At 36.1% G+C, this 21,559-nt stretch overlaps 1 protein-coding gene across 2 annotated transcripts; it reads left to right on the top strand.

Annotated features, from left to right (window-relative positions):
- The first annotated feature begins 4,279 nt into the window (after nt 1-4,279).
- On the top strand, nt 4,280-21,133 carry LOC144957512 (sulfotransferase 6B1-like). 2 transcript variants are annotated; one of them, XM_078888842.1, is made up of 3 exons: nt 4,280-4,791; nt 18,085-18,945; nt 20,748-21,133. In XM_078888842.1, the coding sequence occupies exons 2-3, from the start codon at nt 18,090-18,092 to the stop codon at nt 20,828-20,830; spliced, it is 939 nt and encodes a 312-aa protein (XP_078744968.1). In that variant the 5' UTR covers nt 4,280-4,791; nt 18,085-18,089; the 3' UTR covers nt 20,831-21,133. The 2 variants fall into 2 exon arrangements, with proteins under 2 accessions (XP_078744968.1, XP_078744969.1); XM_078888843.1 differs by having other exon boundaries at nt 4,533-4,658.
- Nucleotides 21,134-21,559: the final 426 nt, after the last annotated feature.

The following is a 21,559-nucleotide window of genomic DNA, read 5'->3' as shown; positions in this document are numbered from 1 at the left end:
TTCAGGGTTACGTCCCTGGTCAACAGCAACATTTAACATTTAGGACGGGACATGACGCCTGTTAGGCGATGTTACCATTTTTTCGGACAGAGACAACGCTGTTAACGCCTAGGTACTCATTTTACACCTGAGTACGGTGAGAGAATGTGAGTAAAGAGTCTTCTCCAAGAATTCAACTATGCGCCGAGCGAGTCTCGAACCCAGGACCTTCCGATCCGAAAGCGAGCGTCATACCACGAGACCACATAGCCGCACATTGCCATTAAAACACTACTGTCAATGGTGATGATCTATATTACCTTTTCGTGTGCTCGAGGTCATTGGTCACATTTCAATATGTGCTCAAAGTAACCCACATGGTGAAAAGTGTTCACAGCTTTGAAAATACGATTGGTCATTGTGATCAGCTTGACACATGGGTATGTTTACAACTTTCATAAACAATGCAGTGTGTTTACATTTGTTAAGAAATATCCAATCGTTGAACAGCAGCAGCAAATCATGTGATTGATGACTTGGTTGGAAGAAAACCTGAAAAGAAATCGCTCCCATTCAGAAGTTCCCCTTCTCTATGATATATTTTGCCTCTGCATTAGAGATTTCCCATAGTGAGCAAGGAGGTACTTGCTGTGTCTTCTATCCCCTCTTATCTGTTTTCCAATTGCTTTCTGTCTTTGTCTTGAAGTGAGATTGCTTGGTTTTGTCCTGACCTTGGTCGGAGTCCTTGGCTGAGAGGGAAACAGTCAAATATATAGTTATTGTTTTGGGAGATGTATTTTTTTCCTTGTAAATCATCTCTCTGTTATGTACCGTTACAATTACTCTTTCCATTTTTAACATATGATTTGTAAACATTTGAGTGTGTTCCTCTTAGTGGGGATCTGTGCTTGTGTCTGGATGAGACTTGTGATCTCAAACTAAGTACTTTGATAGTGTGCTCTTGGAATCTACATCTGTTCCCTATTTGAACAAATTCCCCTTTGTCTTCCCTTTTCTTTGGTGCTTTAATTGTAATTCTAGAACGTATTACTATCCCGTTTTCTTCCTTTTTACTGGCGCTGATATGACCTTATGTGTTGCGAGCGCCGTAAAACCCTTAAAAACATACAAAGACAGCAATAGAGATTATTTACTTATATTCAAACGGATTCATGACCGACTTTTAAGCAAGGAAGGGAGGCTAGGAGAGTGGGGGGGGGGAGGGGGTGTTGGAGTGTTGAACAGAATTATTTCTCTCGGGTGAATTGATTATTCCGGATTGTCTTTGTTTCTGTTTGTCTTTTTGTTTGGTTGTTTGTTGTTTTTTTTTTTGGTTTTTTTTTGTTTTTTTTTTGTTTTGTTTTGTTTTGTTTTTGTTTGTTTTTGTTTTGTTTTTGTTTTTTGTTTTTTTTGTTGTTTTTTTTTTTGTTCTGCTTTTTTCTGTTTTGTTTTTATTAAATACCGTTTTATAAAAATGAATATAAATAAATAAATAAATAGACACCAATATTTATTTAGAAGGTACGAAGTTGACGGCATTATGCTCTTTGTTATTATTTTTAAACAGACTGTTAGTGATTATTTCTCACTCTAGTCAGTTTTTATTAATAGGGCGTGTTTTTCTGGGAGTTTTTTTCAGTATACCCGCTATCAAAAAATGTAAAAAATGATGTCAACCTCTGAATCAATTTGTCTTAACTGAATACAGATTTTGGACCGTATTGATGCCATATCATAAACTATTTCTTCTTTGAGACATATAAAAAAAAACTAGACTCTAAAACCGCTGTCATAAAACTTGAGATTTTACACTGTTAAATATGTAAACACGTTACGCATCACAAAGTATAAGATTAATTCATCGTTGTTCCAAAATATCTCGTGTTGACACGGTATTTCCGTTCCGGCTAGTGATTATGAGTTAACGTCATACGTGTTTCCGAATAAAAACAATTCGCTTTAACTGATATAAACTTACCATTTATTATGTAGTTTGCATTATATTTCGAATTTATTATTTATGGCATATTATCTACATCATGTCGCAATTGGATTCAATAGTCTGATGTCACGTCGCCCAGCAACGGCAACCATCGTGGTTCTAAACAAAGAAAATCTGTACTTATTATTCTTCATGCTGGCTAGAACTACTCATATGACTTGTGATCAAAATGTATAAAAGTCAAAACAAGATCATATTTATAATGTTTTTCTCATCTGGATACACTTTCATCCTCGTCGGAGAAATATTTCATAAGGACGTCCGCCATGGTTCCGATAGTTTAGAGCCAGTTACTAAGTTAACATGCGTCATTACGAGGGAAGTGACGTTACGACTGTTGAAGCGAATTACTAAAGACTGATATGAAATGTATAACTTAAAATCATTTGAGATAGTGATTGTATACTCATTATTGTCAAATTAACAATGAATGCTCTTTATATGTGCGGCTATGTGGTCTTGTGGTATGACACTCGCTTTCGGATCGGAAGGTCCTGAGTTCGAGCCTCGCTCGGCGCATAGTTGAGTCCTTGGACAAGACTCATTACTCACATTCTCTCATCGTACTCAGGCGTAAAATAAGTACCTGGCCGTCAACAGCGCTGTATCTGTCAGGAAAAAATGTAATATCACCTAACAGACGTCATGACCCGTTCTACATGTTACGCGTTGCTGTTGGTCTGGACCCTTTGTAAAGCGTTTTGAGCACATTTAGTGGACATTGCGCTATATACAAGCTCTAGTTTAGTTTAGTTTATACCTTTGAAAAATTGTATCTATGTATGAACGTTTCACATGGCATTTAAAGTTTTTTAGAAACATAGCAATGTTGTGAGCTTCTAAGCCAAGCGCAGACTATCTATAGATAGTATGCGCTTGGCCAAGGAGTTCACAACATTGTCATCCGGAAGTATAACGGACCAACACACAAACTCTGTGTAACCATGAACGTTTATAGTCAGCTTAATACAGTTTAGTGAGAACAACTCACAAACGCGGATGGCAAAAACAAAGGCCTGAGTGACGTCATCTTCGAACTATCTATAACTGAACTATGGATGGTAACGTTTGACTGCCGTGCACTTACCTAAAAAATTACGTCAAAATGAAAGAAAACAACTCAAAAGAAGACAAATCGTGAGTTGTATTCAATTGTTCAACCAATGGGATCATGTTTTGTTTCTTTGAGTGCTTTGCACTAACCTAAACATTATTTTAAAAAATAAGTCCTAGTGTCACATATTTATCCGCAACCTTTGTTAACTCATAACCTGACACTGGCCAAAAAATTACGTCAAAATATGAAACCAGACCACCAAAAGGAAACAAATCATGAGTTGTATTCAATAATTTAACCAATGAGATCATAATATGCTTCCTTGAGCACAACTAACGACAACTCACTAGATGGTGGACACCTAAAAATGACGTCAAAATACAAATCCAATCCTAGTGTCAGGCTATCACTAACGAAAACTCCAGATTGATCCGTAGTTTTATTAACTTATGCCTGACACTAGGACTTGTCTTTTGACGTCATTTTTTTTTTATCTTGGATAACTTTGATATATTTCTCTGCTCTTCCCCACTGTTTCCATGAGCACTTCTTACAAAAATTCACTTTTTACTTTCGCTTGGTGATCGTCGTCTTCTTTTGTGACATATAATTTTTAGTCAGTATCAGGCCTTGAGTTTACGAAGGCCACATTAGTGCTGTCGTTTGTAGTTCTCAAGGAAAAATAATAATAATATGATCTCATTGGTTGAACTGTAACTGTTGAATACAACTCACATTTCGTTTTCTTTCGAGGTCGTGGACGTCGTCTTTTGGCAAAATGTTATAGTCAGTGTCAGGCTACGAGTTTACAAAGGCTACGATTGATCTCCGAAAAAAAAACACCTATAAATAGAATGAAGGGACGTCAATCGAGTCTTTGTTATTCCTTTTTGCCATCCGCGTTTATGAGTAGTTCTCACTAAACTGTATTAACCAGACTATAAACGTTTGAGGTTACACATAGTTGTGTGTGTTGGTCCGTTGTACTTCCGGACGGCAATGTTGTGAGCTTCGTAGCCAAGCGCATACTATCTATACACACTTTATCAGTAAATGTCGTCAAGGAACAGCCAATTGGCCATATCATGTAATCAAAATTTATCTATAAGACTTGCGTGTTCTTTGGTCCATTTATGATTACACATGCAATTTGGGTCTGCAGTGTGTTGCCAGATAGCCACGAGTGTGACCAAAATTGGCCTTACAGAGTATCTCATGTTTCTATTTTATTAATTTTTTTCGTCTGTTTTTAGAGGGGTTTTGTGTTTGATTGTTTTGTTTGTTGTTGTTGTTTTTTGGGGTTTTTTTGCCTAGTTTAGTTGATTTTTAAAAAATTGAAACCTCTGAATTGTTCAGGGTCGGTGTGTTAGTAGTGTTTAGCCACCTGCGTTTTATTTGGCCTCTTTTGAAGTCGAAATTGGCCACGAGGGACTCTGGCCGTCTGGCAGTCCAGAATGACAATGGTTTAAAAGGTTCTTTATCATTGGTACACATGATTTGTTCTTCCCGAGTTCCGATAGAAGGAATGAAGTTGACTTCATTCTGATGTTTTATCACTAAAATAGTCGACCAGACGACGAGTGTTTTTATAGTTACAAACGGAATAGTTTTGTGTTGTTGGTATGTTTCATTTCATGGGCAGATATTGTTTGTATTTTACTTAAAGTAGATATAGCATCAATAACAGACTGTTAACATTAAAGGTTACTCAAAGTTCTGTGAGTTGGTACCATTCATCTGGCGGGCTGAATAGGTGAGTATTCTAGCATCAATAGAAAGTATGCCCTTGTGTAACTATTTTTCTGTAGTTTTAAGACAATCGGTATGAGTATGAGTCTATAGATGTCACTGGTAGGAGTTCATCGTAGAGGGTCGATGGCCCGTTGATGGTCTTTCGATCTGTCTCCACCAATAGGACATCAATTTTGACAGTCGACAAAGGATGCCTGCCGTTCTTTCCTCCTGTCATATCAGCGCATTCTAGGAAGAAAATAAAAATAAAACAAAACCCCATTACATATTAAAGAGACAATGTTTAGAATTATTTCCTACAAAAGTGTGAATTACGTAGTTTATCAAGTTACAGAAAATATTACCATCTTAAGGCGATATAGGGTAGCTTGAGAGCTGACAGAATGAACAAGTTTGTGTGCGTGCGAGTGTGTGTGTGTATGCGTGTGCGTTTAGTCTAATATGAGAAAGATTTAACACATATTAGATGACGGGGCTTGGATAGCTCAGTGGTAAGATTCTCTGCAAAACAACAATAACAAAACAACAACAACAACAACATCAACACACACACACACACAATCACACACACAATCACACACACACACACACAAAACGCATACTTCCAAATACCTGTTAGAATGGAACTGTAGTCCTTGCAATCTTGACCACCCAACAAATCAAACTAGCATTCCAATTTGACGAGGTCCCCAGGCATGATGCTTATTAATTTTAAGGAAACAGAGGACTGTGAGGCTGGCAAGTAGAAATGTAACAAACAAGTCAATACACTGTTTTGTTTTTTTAAACCTGAACAAGGAAACGGTAAAGCATTGTGTGTGGATATTAGCGTGTATTGGTAGAATTGTGTGTGGAGATGTTCTTTTATTGATCAATTGGGTTAATAATAAATTAGTTATGTTTTTTTTATACTGACATAACACATGCAACTTATATTGTATTAAGATAATGGAAAACATTAAAACAAACATAGAGTAATTGCTCAATGTTCGCACAACTCGCGACATATTGGGCCAAATCCCGATCTGCAGACATGGCTGAATTGGAATGACAGTAGGTGGGAGTTCCATAGCGAAGGGACAAATCTGCACATACTGTTTTGAAGCCCATTTATTAGTCTTTATTCTGAATGCGATTACTTTCTTCTTGTGTTATTTATAACTAGTCATATTAAATACCCTTGTGTTCATCGCTTCACAAACTTTTCCTTATGAGCTGCACATACGAGATGGAAGTCGGTTTGGACGAATTCAATCCCTCGTGGGGGCGGGGACCTACACTCCTCTAAGCTTGGTGAGAAGTTGCCAGGCTTTGATACCAGTAAGAGGAGACACTGGGTAGCTGCGAATCGGCTTCGGTCGAGGAGCTGCCTAACGGCCGGTGCGTTACATCAGTGGGGTCTAACTTCCTGTCCTTTATGTCCACGCTGTGGACAAGAACCCGAAACGGCAGAGCATCTAGTCGAAAGGTGTGTTGTGACGATGCTACCAGGCGGGTTCGCGACGGTGCACGAATGCGGACCGGACTTTGCTGATTGGGTCGATCGTCATAACATAATAGTGTGAACCATAAGAAGCTGCTGCTTATGTGTTTATCGCTTCGCACACATTTTCATCGGTTCGCACACAAGTCATTCAAACCTATAACTCTACTCTTTAACATACGTTGTTTGATATATTTTATATTTGAATGACGCTTAGTTAGCTATTTTATCAAAGGAAGTATTTAAAAAACGCACACACACACACACAAACGCACACACACACACACACACACACACACACACACATATGCATATCAGAAATTTGCAAGAAAAATAATATCTGTGATTATAGAGCTATTTTATTATACAACGTATTGCAAATTCACCACACACAAACACACACACACACGCACACACACACACACACACAGAGACACACACACACCAGACATTTGCAATGAAAAATTTCTTAAATGATTTTAAAGCCATCTCTCTCTTTCTCTCTCTCTCTCTCTCTCTCTCTCTCTCTCTCTCTCTCTCTCTCTCTCTCTCCACACACACACACACACACAAACACACACACATACTATATATATATATATATATATATATATATATATATATATATATATATATATATATATATATATATAGTGGGGGAAGAGAGTGGGGGGGGGGGGCGCCGGACCGAAGACGGGTGGTGGGGGGGGGGGGGGGTGGGGGTGGAGCAGTGGCCGATGGTTAAAGATGGGGGAAGAGAGGGGTGGGGAGAAGGCTGGGATGTGGAAGGGGGGGGGGGGGCAGTATATATAATATAGCATTGTGGAGAACATCGTGCTTATTTGAGTCAATAAAAAAAATTACGGCGCAAAACTCTACTGAAAGATTTGAAAATTAGAAATGTAATAATAATAATAATAATAATAATAATAATAATAATAATAATAATAATAATAATAATAATAATAATAATAATAATAATAATAATAATAATAATAATACTAGTTTATTGCATCCCAAAAAGGAAATTTTTTGTACAGACGGGTTATAATTTACACAATAAGATAAAAATACAATGGAAATAGGATGTATATATAAAAAGGAACAGCTCCATAACCAGAGCTGCGCTTTATAATATGAATAATTTCAACACTGTAAAATAGTTAAAACTGTCACTATAAATTGAAAATTGAAAAGATTGCAAAACAAATAAATTAATAAATTAATATTTACATTTTTTGAAAGTAAAAATGCGAAATAATTATATAAAATGATTATTGCTTGTTGTTATTAGGCCTAATACTGGACGGCAGAAAATATTTTCGGTGTGTCTCTTTTTTTGTTGAAATAGAGAAAGGGCGACCACTACTTTCTGACATAATAACTGATGGTCTTAGTGGATGATACTGGTCATTTAATATTTTAGTTATTTTATTTATACAAAATTTCTAGTATAAAAGATCTACATCGTCAACATCATTTATATAGAGTTTAATGGATTTTTTAAATATTTGAATTTATTTCGTTCCTTTCCACTGCTAAGCATGCAGGTGGTGGTTGGTGGCGCCGGACCGTAAATTCAGTCAAGGCCATTGAGCTCGCCATTGTAACCAAACGCCTTGTTGCTAGATACGGTTTTTGGGCAGTCAACTTTACCTTTACATTTCCACCTTTTCGTCAGGCGGTAAAACGGTAGTTACTGCTAAGGCTTTTGGGCAGTGGCTGATAGGCACTGTTTAAGAATCTTATAGACGTATTTCAAGCTACGGCTTTTGGGCAGTCACATTTTTTGTCTAAAAACGTTACGGGGTTCGGGTTTTAATTAATGAAAATTAATTAATAAGTATTTTTGCATATATATTTTTTTTGTAGACATAAACCTTACTCCAAACCAAGTTGATTTATGTAAAAAACGAAAAATTGAAATTTTTGACGTTACGGCCTTTGTTCAGCCACCCCTCGATATTCTTTAAAGAAAGGATTGTCATCATATTCACCAACGATATAGGACTATAATTATAAAGATAAGCTTCAATGCTCTTTAATAGTTTTACCTGTGAAATCAAGTGTAACCAAAATACAAATTATTATAGATATGCTATTATATCTAAATGATATCGTAGTCTACAAAACAAAACAAAAAAATCAGTCACTCCATTGAATTTATTGCCACAAATTCTGAATGTTGGTATTAATTTCTATTTATTATAGTGGAGAATAATAATAGATACAACCTTATCGAGGGTGCCTGCGCAAAGGCCGTAACGTCATATATATATAATATATATAAAAATAATATTCTTCTAATATTCCTACGTGCGGCTATGTGGTTTTGTGGTATGACACTCGCTTTCGGATCGGAAGGTCCTGGGTTCGAGCCTCGCTCGGCGCATAGTTGAGTCCTTGGGAAAGGCTCTTTACTCACATTCTCTCACCGTACTCAGGTGTATAATGAGTACCTGGCCATTAACAGCGTTGTCTTACTGGCGACATGCCTTGTCCTAAATGTTAAATGTTGCTGTTGGACTGGGATCCCTTGTAAAGCGCTTTAAGCACGTTTAGTGAGTATTGCGCTATATAACAGCTTAATTTATATATATATATATATATATATAATATATATATATATATATATATATATATATATATTTATATATATATATATATATATATATATATATATATATATATATATTGTGTGTGTGTGTGTGTGTGTGTGTGTGTGTAATCCAGAGATCTAGATTGTGCTGACATATCTTGTGTGAATTAATGAAAAGGAAGAATTACAAAACATATAATTCATCTCGTCAAAGATGTGCAGTTCGATGTGCAACACGACGGATCGTGTTCATCGTTCCGCCCACCTGCTTTCAGTCGCAACCACAATAGCTAGGCCAATGGCGCCTTTCTACCACATTGTGTACTTTATAAATAAGATATTTAAATGCTGATTATTAAGCAGATGGTACGGAGTAAGTTTAAAAAAAAAAAAAAGCAACCCTTCCTCCGTGTATCTGCATGCATCATCCCAGGGAAAAAGGAAAGTTGATACTCGCCGATCTCGTGAATTCAGGAAAGTAACTTTGGAGTTTAAAGGAGCAAAATATAAGCTGCCACTTTTCTTAATGTCTCAAGAAGCAAGAAGGAACATCGGTTGAGGCAATTAAATACTGTGATTGCGTAATTAACGTATTTCACGTATTGAAAAAAAAATCCGAAAATTTAAATTACCAAAAGTGTGCGAATCAAAAGTCAGGATCACCTGTGCGAAGTGTGTACAATTACTCTATCTCCACAATCAAAAATTGATCAAGATGTTCTTAATGGGTGAGAATGGGGTTTTTTTTTTAAATACTTTTGTCATCGAGCGCCAAAACGTCACAAAGTGCGCGTTTTCACTAGACTTTACGACAAATTTTAAGGACTTTTTAATAAAAATTGTATTTGGAGCCACCTATTTTTCGTATCTTCATAATTTTCTACACCAATGTGTGTACTTTGCTGGTTACAAAGAGTGCACAAAACGCATGGAAAGGGCCGCTAAGCGAACGGACGACAAAGTATGGAGGTCAAAAGGCAAGCTTCAATGGGAAATCGGTACTGTATTTTAGATCCAGCAGGAAACTGTCAATTTGGCTTTTAAAGCTGTTTATGCTTGGCGCTGTAACTATTTTTTCAGGCAGGTCATTCCATGTCTCAACAATTCGCTGACTAAAGAATTTTTTCCGGATATTTAAACGGCAATTTTGTTTGGCAAGTTTATAGCAGTGGCCTCTTGTTCTTTGTCCTTGTTAAATGTGAGGTAATCTTCTACGTTTACTTTGTAGAGACTGTTGGTCAATTTATAAGTTTCAATTAGATCTCCTCTGAGTCTTCTGTACATGAGGCAGGGAGGTCTAATGCTCTGAGAAGATCATTTTTCATTCGACTCTCTGTAACGGATTATAAACGGATTGTGTGCTTGTTGGATATATGATTTAAACAAATACGACTGGGTGAATGCGTTTATTTTGAATTGTCTACCTCAATAGATAGAATGAAGATAACGCCAATCAGGTCTTTGTTATTGCTTTTTTTCCATCTCACTAAACTCTATTAACCAGACAATAAATGACCAAGATTACACATAATTTTTAGAGGTGGTCCGTTATATTTCTGAATGGCAATGTTGTGAATTGTTTAGCCAAGCACACACGATCTATCATCATCATCATCATCATCATCATCATCATCATCATTATCATCACCATCATTATCATTGCCTTTTTCACCCTGGGTCAGGTTAAAGGCCACAGACAAGCAGTTTCTGAACTGATCAAAATCAAATCCCTCCTAACTTTCTCATGATTTTAAATAACTCAATATTGATTTTCTCACAGCTGCGCCTCGATAATTTATTACACCTAATTATTATCATTATTATTATCATTATCATCATCATCATCATCATCATCATCATCATCATCATCATCATCATCATCATCACTATCACTATCATCAGTATTACTATTATCATCATCACCTTTATTATTATTATCATCATCATCATCATCATCATCATCATCATCATCATCATCATTAATATTTTATTATCATCAACCTTATTATCTATTATTATTATTATTATTATTATTATTATTATTGTTATTATTATTATCATTATTATTATTATAATTGTTATTATGATTATGATTTTATTATTATATTATTATTATTATTATTATTATATTATTATTATTATTATTATTATTATTATTATTATTATGATCATCATTATTATTGTTGTCGTTGTTATTTATATTATTATTATTATTATTATTATTATTATTATTATTTATTATTATTTATTTATATATTATTTTATTATTATTATTATTATTATTATTATTATTATTTATTATTATTATTTATTATTATATTATTATTTTATATTATTATTATTATTATTATTATTATTATTATTATTATTATTATTATTTTATTATTATTATTATTATTATTATTTTATTATTATTATTTATTATATTTATTATATTTTTTATTATATATTATTATTATTTTTATTATTATTATTATTATTATTATTATTATTTTATTATTATTATATTATTATTATTATTATTATTATTATTATTATTATTATATTATTATCATCATTATTATTATTATCATCATTATTATTATTATCATCATTATTATTATTATTGATATTATTATTATTATCGCCCTCCACTACCATCCATCATTCTTTCAAACGTACATTCGCTTAGAAATAAGATCGACACCCTTGCTTCCCTTTCAAAGTTTGACAACAATTATAGAAATTTGTGCATCATTGGACTAACAGAAACGTGGTTGTCACCCCAAGACAGTGATAGAAGTTTTGCTTTGGGCAATTTCTTATTGTTTATGAATGACAGATATTCCTCACAAGGGAAAAATAAAGGTCGAGGTGTTTGCATCTATGTGAACGACAGATGGTGTAAAACCGCAAATTTAGTAACACAAATCAACACACATGACATTGAACTTGTATCGCTGTCACTGCGCCCTCACTATCTACCCCGAGAATTGAGTATCGTCAACATTGTTGTTGTTTACTTTTCCCCGAGCTCAAATAGTGAGGAAGCAAAACAAACACTGGAAGAACACATGTCGCGACTGCTACTCATATACCCGGACGATTTCAACCATTGGCAACACACAATCTGCGGACTCAACCAATTTGTCACTTGCAAGACTCGTCAAAACTACACACTTGAACTGTGTCACTGAAACATATTATAATACGCATCAATCTGTAAACAACCGATTTCCAACTCCGACCACAGCAAAATACACCTGATACCAACATATGTGTCTAAATGGGAGCGATCTATATTCATGTTTTCGTCCAACCAGGTCATCAATCACATGGTTTGTTGCTGTCCAACCATTGGATATTTCTTAACAAATGTAAACACGCTGCTCTGTTTACAAATGTTATAAACATACCCATGTGTCAAGCTGAATCAAATGACCAATCGTGATGTTAGATATTTAAAAAGCTGTGAACACTTTTCACTATGTAGGTCACTTTGAGTACATTTTGCAATGTGAACAATGACCTCGAGCACATTGAATGTTTATATAGATCATGCCCATTGACATAAGGAAATCCAATCATTAAACATCAAAACGTGTGGTCACAAGAAGCAATAGACTGTCTCAATGCTTGCTTTGAATGTACGATGTGGGATACGTTAATGCCACTAGATGGAAAGATTGATGAATAGACTGACGTGGTGACAAGCTATATGACATTCTGTGTTGAGTCATGTGTTGAAAAGAAAGAAATTAGAATTTTCCCCAACAACAAACCATGGGTAACTAAACGTCTGAAATATGCCCTAAACCAAAAGAAGATCGCATACATGACCGGTGACAGAACACAAACACACGCTAAAGAGAAAGAACTAAAAATCCTCATTAAACAAGAAAAGGAAGCGTACAAACGGAAAATGGAACAAAAACTTAAATCGGGAAATTCCATGAAAGCGTGGGAAATGATTCGTGAAATGGGAGGGCAGAAGCAAAGAAAACATCGATCCAAATCTGGTAATGTAAACATAGATGTTGACGAACTCAACACCTTTTACTGCCGCTTCGACACGTGTCTACCAACAATCGACACGGAATCAATTCATCAACTTAAACAATCAACAGAAAGCCACCCCGAGAACTAGAAGAAACCGTTGTGGCGGAATTATTTAAACGTTGTAAGGAACGGAACGCACCCGGTCCAGACAACATACACGGTCTCATATTGAAATACTCCCACAACCAACTGGCGGTGCCTTTCACACAAATATTCCAACATCCCATCGATGAACAGTCTGTACCAGTGCTATGGAAAACGTCCGTGATCGTGCCAGTACCGAAGAAGCGCTGCCCGGTGGCGTTCAACGACTACCGACCGGTTGCCCTGACATCAATTGTGATGAAATGCTTGGGAAAAAATGCGAGCTTCTTCAGACAGTATACGACTCGAAAATACTGGATAAACATGCGTTACTGACCGTAATACGGGAAATATCTCGACAAGAAGTCTTCAAATCTGGCGAGGATTCTATATGTAGACTTCTCATCAGCTTTTAACGCGACGAACACTGCCGTGCTGTTGACCAAACTACGTGCCATAGACATACCAGACTACCTGATTGGTTGGTTCAGGAGTTTTCTAACACAGAGACCACAGTGGGTAAAGATTAATGAGCATGTCTCAGGTATGAAACATCTCTCAAATGGCTGTCCCCATGGATGCGTATGCTCACCAATTCTCTACATACTATACACTTATGATTGTAGAGCTTCATTTGAAAATTGCCAGGTAATTATATATGCTGACGACACTGCTATACAAGGTCTCATAACAGATAAAGTATCTGAAACCAAATGTTTTAATCAAGTTAATAAATTTGTTGACTGATGCCAGCACAATTTTATTGAAATTAATACCTCAAAAACCAAAGAACAAATTTTTACCAACAACAGAAAATACGAACATTTTAAACCTGTTAAAATAGGAAATGTTGATGCAGAAATTGTAGATGATTTTATTTGAATTTCAAACATCATATCGACTTACACAAAGAATGTATATTCTGAGAAAATTAAGATCCTTCGATGTCAGCAAAAAGACTATACTGCAAATTTACAACTCCTTCATTATGAGAGTTATTACATTTGGCATTACAGTGTGGCTTGGTGGATGTGGGGTAAGAGAAAAGTCAAAGATAAATAAACTTATCAAAGAATCGAGTAAAATAATAAATTCCCCTCTGGATGGTGTTGAACATTTGCACCAAAAACATCTTAATTAAAAAAGCGATTTCTATCATTAATCGCCAAGACTCCGGCCAGGCCAGGACAAAACCAAGTAATCTCATTCCAAGACAAAGACAGAAAGCATGTTGGAAAACAGACATAATGGGATGGAAGCCGCAGTATGTACATCCCTGCCCGGGCATAGGCCTGTAACACTTCAGTGGTTTACAAAACACTTCATCAAACACATCCTTATGAAACAAAAGAATATGCTATGAATCAATAAACCATGTAGAGGCGCCGTCGCCGTGTGGTTACCGAATTGGACTCCCGACCGGGAGGTACCAGGTTCGAAACCCTCAACAACCATAGTGTGGTTTCCTTAATCAAGGAAATTAATTCCGGTTGCTTCACTTTGTTTCGCCCAGGTGTATGTTATGGTACCCGAGGGAATGTAATTTGCTATAGACCAGCGTCGTATTCATAAGTTAAACGTCTGTTTGATGCTACAGAAACCGGGATAAGCTCCGGTTCCATGAGCCATTATGCTCCAAAGGACTTAGTTACAATAAAACGTGTGTTTCATTTTATGAAAGTTCATATTCCGCATTCCTGTTACTCATTCCTGTTATGTTTTCCTCATTCCTGTTACATCCCTCATTCCTGTTACAAAACAAGGTGTAACAGGAATGAGTGTAACAGGGATGAGTTTATCATCGCTTCGATTCATACTATCCCTAAAATATGCTTTACTCCAACATTGAAGTATGACTATTATTTAGAGCCTTAAATAAGCTATATACTGATACTTTTTATTTTTAATACAATTTCTAATTTAAATAACAAGCCCTGGTAACATGAATGAGGCTCATGGTATAATGTTAAACATTACTCACCATTCTTGGAGCGGTTTTGATCTGAAAATAACACTGGATGAAAAAAAAACATGTGTTTGAAGTTTCGGCCATGATGGAAAAGGGGCATCTATTGCGAGAAAACATCGTTAGTTGCACTTCTATTGTTTAGAGTATTTTAATTGGTTAATTTTTACTGCCGTTACAGGAATAAGTAACCCCCTTGGGAACAAAATTTAATAATATATAATAAAACTTTAAAAAGTCTGATTGTTACAAACTTTTATGAGGTTGTTAGAAGATGGCAATTGCATGAGCTGCATTCATAGTTGTATACAACAAGACACTCCATTTTGTTAAGAATTCGACTTCTAGCCATCATGCTAAAAAGGGGCAGGGTATTTACCTCTACCTCCCAGTCAATACAATACGTCATATCTATCCTGAATCTCTCTCGATTTTTGTTTTTTTTTATGTTTCATACAAATTAGTTATGTGTAGTGAGAGTGTGTAAGCAAGTATTTGCTAACAATACATGCATCAAATATTTCAAAGAGCAAATTATCGTGACAGGACAGGAATTTGGCAGTTTTTTTTTTAAAAGGCCGTAATAACAAAACCCATGTGCTTCATCAAGAATTTAAAATTCTACCATCAGGTTGAAGGTATGCTCTCGCACACTGCAGAACCAACAAATACAAAAGGACTTTCGTTCCTTCTGCAATTAAATAAGTAAATTCTTCATAAGTCTGCATAAGTCTTAACAGAGTATTACAATAGAGGAGGGGAATAGATAATTGGAAGAAAGAGAGAGAGAGAGAGAGAGAGAGAGAGAGAGAGAGAGAGAGAGAGAAAGAAAGAGAGAGTGAACAAGGGGAAATTGTTCATTGGTGTGTTTATGTGCATGCGCGCGCGTGTGTGTGTGTGTGTGTGTGTGTGTGAGTGTGTGTGTACATGCACTAATGTTATTATGACATAAGAGAGTGCATGGTAACAGTATTAATATGTGTAGTTTAGTTTCATATGGGAGAAACAAAATTGAAGTAACTCGGCTCCTTATAGTTGTTTATGGCCGACCGCTTTTTATGAATGATTCTCACTGAATTCTAGCGATCGGACTTTGGGCGTACGGGATTGCATGTTGTTTTGTGTATTGCGCGTTGTGTCCTGCTGGCGGGTGTTTAGAGCATTTTGGACTAACTCACAGCATCGATAGCTATTCCTCACATACAGAGGAGATAGATTAGAAGGAAAGAGCGATAGGGAGAGAGAAAGAGAGAGTGAGAGAGAGAGAGAGAGAAAGAGAGAGAGAGAGAGAGAGAGAGAGAGGGGGGGGGGGGGGGAGAAAGGACAAGATTCTTACCCTTAGAAAGGAAAGGGAGGAAATTTGATGTGCAAATCTCATTATCTCACTTTATGTAACTTTACTATAACAAAATTGGATGTTTAGGCGTTCTGTTGTTATTAAGGCGGCATGGATCGAAAACATTTTACTGTACTTCATGTGTAAAATGAAGGACTGACAGAAGCAGGTGACTGTGTTGGAAGAAATGTATCTCGCAAGGCATCATTTCTGAGTGCTTGGTTAGAGCCTTTTGACTATCAGCGAAATTGCGCAATACAATTTAGTGGTATTTTAGAAATGTGTGATATTGGTGTAAATAAAATGGAAGGAGGGGGGGGCATTGTGTTTGAATTTAAGAATTACACGAACATCATTTACCATGGCAATATTTGTAAAAGAGGTCTATTGTCAATTTCCTCTAATCATGAAGCTATGGGTCCTTTCATGTGTTTCGGTATGGATTGCGATACACGTCTGTGCATGAGATTTGTGAATATCATTTTTTAAAAAGAACAACACGCAACAGCAATTCGACTGCAAATAATTCTTTCTCGAATATCAACTGTGATACAGTCATTTAAAAGAAGGAATAGAAAACCAACCTCAATGCACTATTACTACTCAACGACAAAACATACTAAGTTGAACGCTGTGTGTGTGTGTGGTTGTTGGTGTTGTGGGTTTAATGAGGATTCTATTTATAGCATCAGGGCTCACTCGGAATGATTTGTGTAATATCGTATGAGATAACATCCATTGACAAACGAATAGCATAGATCATATATTGTAATTTCTCACGATGTTGATTACACAACTGTTTAATGAAAATGATATGGTTGTTCAAGAGCTCAGTGTGCAAATAAATTGCCGGCTGACCTAGTTATTTAGCAGTAAAGAGTATCAGTTGTTTGTGGTGGGAAGTGGATAACCGGGTTGAAAAAGAGAAAACAAATCTTTATAAAAATACTTAGGCGGCTGTGATTTGGCTCATGAGTCCATCCCACCCAGTCATTGTCGCACGTCATCTCGCCTGCGTGGACAACAAGAAAAAGAGAGCCTCTGTGATGACCACACTTTTTTACAGGTAGTACCAATCATGCTAGAAAGGCGGGAGTATGCGAGTGTTAACGAAATCAAATTGGCAAAAATTGAGACAAAGAGATTGCTAATTGAAATTATAGGCGGCACAAACAATTTGCTCACAGACGACCCAGTGATGTATGTAATAATATGAAGATATTACTATTCTGACATAGCGTGAAGAAGATAAGATATATAGATAGAGATGATAACAAGAGAAAGGAAGAGAGAGAGAGAGAGAAGAAGAGAGAGAGAGAGAGGGGGGGATGAGGACAAGCTTCCTCCAAGCTTGTTAAGGAAAAATACATATGGAGTATATGAGATGGTGAATGTGTTTGGGGATGTGAAAGTGAGATGAACAGAATATTGGAGTTTTGTGATGATGATGATGATATGATGATGATGTGGGTGATGATATGAGTTGTTGTTGATGCCGTTTTTTCGATGACTACGATGTTACTAGTGTGCATCTGTGTGAGTGTGTCTATGTCAATATTGTCTTGTTATAAATGTGTAACCAAATGACAAATTGACACTTTTTTAGGAAAATAAAGATTATTATTTTTTATTATTATTATTATTATTATTATTATTATTATTATTATTATTATTATTATTATTATTATTATTATTCATTGGTGTCACTCATTCAATTAACTGTCCAAGTTGTTCGTCCTGACGTTACTTACTTAATAAATCTACGTACTTTTTATATACATCCCACAGGAAGAATGGGGGTCATCAGAGACATTTTGTATAAAATTCTTGTCAATTCTGGAATTGTCTGGAGCCTGATGTCTGTCTTTAAATATTGTGTGATCTGGATTTGTTCCCGGGCATCGAACACTAACTATCATATTGTTGATGATGACAACTCTACAATGAAAGCTACCAAAATTGGCGATAAGATTTATCCACCACTCGGCGTTGACAACTTCACTAAATTAAAAAACCTAAAAATGAAAGACAACGACCTTTTACTTTGTGGCTATCCTAAAACCGGATGTCATTGGACTTTTGAAATTGTGCGCATGCTCTTGTTAAGAACGACTTCCCTTTCCAAATATGGTAAAGATTTTCAGGGTTATATGGACTTTTTACCAGAGTTTGTTTTGGATTCCCTCCCTTCTCCAAGAATTTTAAGCACCCACGTCCCATATGACGATTTACCCCTGGGAATTAAAACTAAAAAGACGAAAATTATTCTAACGACAAGAAACCCAAAAGACACAGTTGTCAGTTACTTCAACCATATGCAACACATGAAACAAATTTTTCAATATGATGGAGAATTCAACAATTTTTTCAAACTGTTTATGAGCGGCAAACTGGGATATGGATGTTATTATAAAAACGCATCTGATTGGAAGAAAGTAGTGACGTCACCAACAACTCCGAATCCTATTTTTGTGATAGAGTATGAAAAGCTGAAAAGTAACTCCGTAGAGATGATCAAGAAATTGGCAAGGTTTTTGGATATTGATGTGTCTGAGGAATTTGTGGAAGAGATAGTTCGCGTGACACAGTTTAAGAACATGAAGACTGCAGCAAAAAATGACTTTTTCCTCTCAGGAATGTATCGTAAAGGTAAGAATTGAATTGCTCCGATTCGTAGAAGTCGCCAATTATGGCGCGCTAGGTCTACATGTTAATTTCGTTTACCTGATTGTTTAACTCTCTCCTTACCGACAAATCTCAACAGTTTTACTAAAATCCGATATCTTCCCATCACATAAATTAAATTGACTTTTTAAACTCAAATTTAAGCTCACAAAGTACATGATATACATAATTTTGTATATCAAAACAAGCGTTACAAAACAGTATTACGTTCCTGTAAATATAACAACACCTTTTCTTTAAATATTGTGATTTAAAAAACAAATCTGAGTCAGAAAATTGTTGGTTGTATCGTAACGAATGTGACGATTTTCCTATAGATGGTAAGGAGATGGTTAAGGTCTTGAAAACATAAATATGTGAATTTGTTGCTGTATAAAAATGCCACATTAAGCTGAGATATTGAAAGGGTGTCAAAAGAAATCAGCAGCTTCTGTTAACTTGGGTTCTAGTTGCTGATCAGATTTTTATCCTGTTTCATCGGGTGGTCTGAAGTTTGATCCCTGGCCGATATGTAGGGCGGGCGGGGGGGGGGGGAGGGGGGGTAAGATTATATTTTTATTGTAGTTTATAAAAATCTTTTTGGGACACAGATAGCACCACTTGGTGTGCCGTTTTCATGAACGCAGACTAGCGCTTAGTCTCAGACTATATTTGACTTTAATCAAGGACTTTAAAAAATCGGAATTCATGTGAGCTGACTAAGCTAGTCCGATTTTTTTTTCGTCACTTGCTCAGTTTTGGCTTTAGATTAACAAATCATTTACTACACTAGTAAATCAAAAACTAAATCTAGACATCTTTCATAGGAGAACTAACCTTGAACGCATAAAGCATGATCTAGTCATAGTTATTCTCTATACAAATGCTGTGTGTTATTATTAGGTCAAAAGAATAATTGTTATACCCTTTTTTTTTTGGGGGGGGGACTCCGATTTTACAATAGCATGTTCCCTTTAATAACAATAAATTTGTGACCCAACATCTCAAAACAGTATTATGTCGGGATGGACCAGTTGCTATAAAGTCAAATTATAGTTAAACTGGTCAAAAATATGAAACGTTGATATTTAGCACAGTAAAATATGATATTCCTTCCCCTCTATAAATCATATAAACTCAACTTAAGCATGATATTTCTGGCTACAAATTCCATTTTAAGCATTTTAATCATCCCGACTTAATACCGTTTTGAGACGAGGGGTCACATTTTGACTTGTAATGATAATGATATGCTGATCAGGATGATAAATCTAAATGTAAAAACGTTAAATTTGAGATCCTGACTATAAAAGTTCATGGTTGCACGGAGTTTTGTGTGTTGGTCCGTTATAACGGACCAGCACACAAAACTAGGTATAATCTTGAACGTTCTTGTCTCAGTAAGGGCTACCCCACGCCGGAGACGGACTCCGACGACCCGGCACTGCCGTCCTCTGCCATCTTCCGGATCTGCTTTACGGACGTCGGGCACGGACAAAATACTAAGAATAAAGAGAAGATCCGCTAGACTATGGCGGACGCCCTTATTAAATTATGCTTCTCTGACGAGCATAAAAGTGACTCCAGAGGAGAAAAACATTATAAATCTGATCGTGTTTTGACTTTTATACATTCTGATCACATGACATGTGAAGAAAAAAAAATCCAGCCTGTATGAAGAATAAAAAGTACCGATTTGCTGGACGGACGTGACATCAGACTATTAAATCCTCTTTAAATCCTTATCACAGTTTTTAATTAAAGTAATCATACTATTTCCTTACCAGGGATTACGGGGGACTGGAAGAATTGGTTGTCAGATGAACAAATTACAGAGATGGACGCTAAGGAGGAGGTCGTATGGGATTGATGGCGTACGGATCTACAGTGATAAGATATCCTCCTCCTCCTCCCCTCCTCCTCTCGCTTCCCTCCTTCTCCTCCTCCTCCTCCTCCTCCTCCATCACCATCATCAGCAGCATCATTATTACCACCAGGGCTGCCCTTTTGCTAAAATAAAAAAGCCAGAAAACCTTGTTTGTATAGAGATTATAATGAATATTTCGTATTTCCTTTAAGCATACAAAAGGATACATATCCATCTAGCTTTCCCTTAATCGCTGCCTTAAAACAAGCTATACTTTCTTCTTAAAAAAAAAAAAAGAAAGAAAAATCACCAATAGGGAATGAGATTAGCGCGGAAGAGTAGCGTCCCTTGATTGGAAGTCACGCGCGGAAAAGTTATAAGAGAGAGAACGTCATGTCGGTTGTGCGGCAGGAGACACTTCACCAAAAGCGAGGACGAGAGAGACGCATGCGCAAAACCATTTTGACGTTCTCACTGTAAGATGACGTCCAATCAAGAGACGCTACTCTTCCGCTAATCTCATTCCCTATACTGACAATATTTAATTAATTTTTATGACGAAATTGAACGGTGTCACAATAACTATTTAATAGAACTCACTGTAAAGAAACAAAAAGGAAAATATATTTGAGTGCAGGAAAGTTGATGACATACATGGAAATACGTACAATGATTAAAGACGAAAAAATTGAGACGGTAGAAGAGTATAAACACCTCGGTACAATGGGCAAT

This window comes from Berghia stephanieae, chromosome 12 (genome assembly GCF_034508935.2).
Source record: "Berghia stephanieae isolate SIO BIC M18660-M18661 chromosome 12, UCSD_Bste_1.3, whole genome shotgun sequence".
NCBI lineage: Eukaryota > Metazoa > Mollusca > Gastropoda > Nudibranchia > Aeolidiidae > Berghia > Berghia stephanieae.
This window is presented reverse-complemented; position numbering and strand designations above follow the sequence as displayed.

Excerpts from the sequence above, each read along its gene's own strand:
- LOC144957512 (XM_078888842.1), top strand. The coding sequence starts at position 18,090 with ATGGGGGTCATCAGAGACATTTTGTATAAAATTCTTGTCAATTCTGGA. Across the intron at positions 18,946-20,747 it reads CTCAGGAATGTATCGTAAAG|GGATTACGGGGGACTGGAAG; the intron begins GTAAGAATTGAA and ends TTTCCTTACCAG.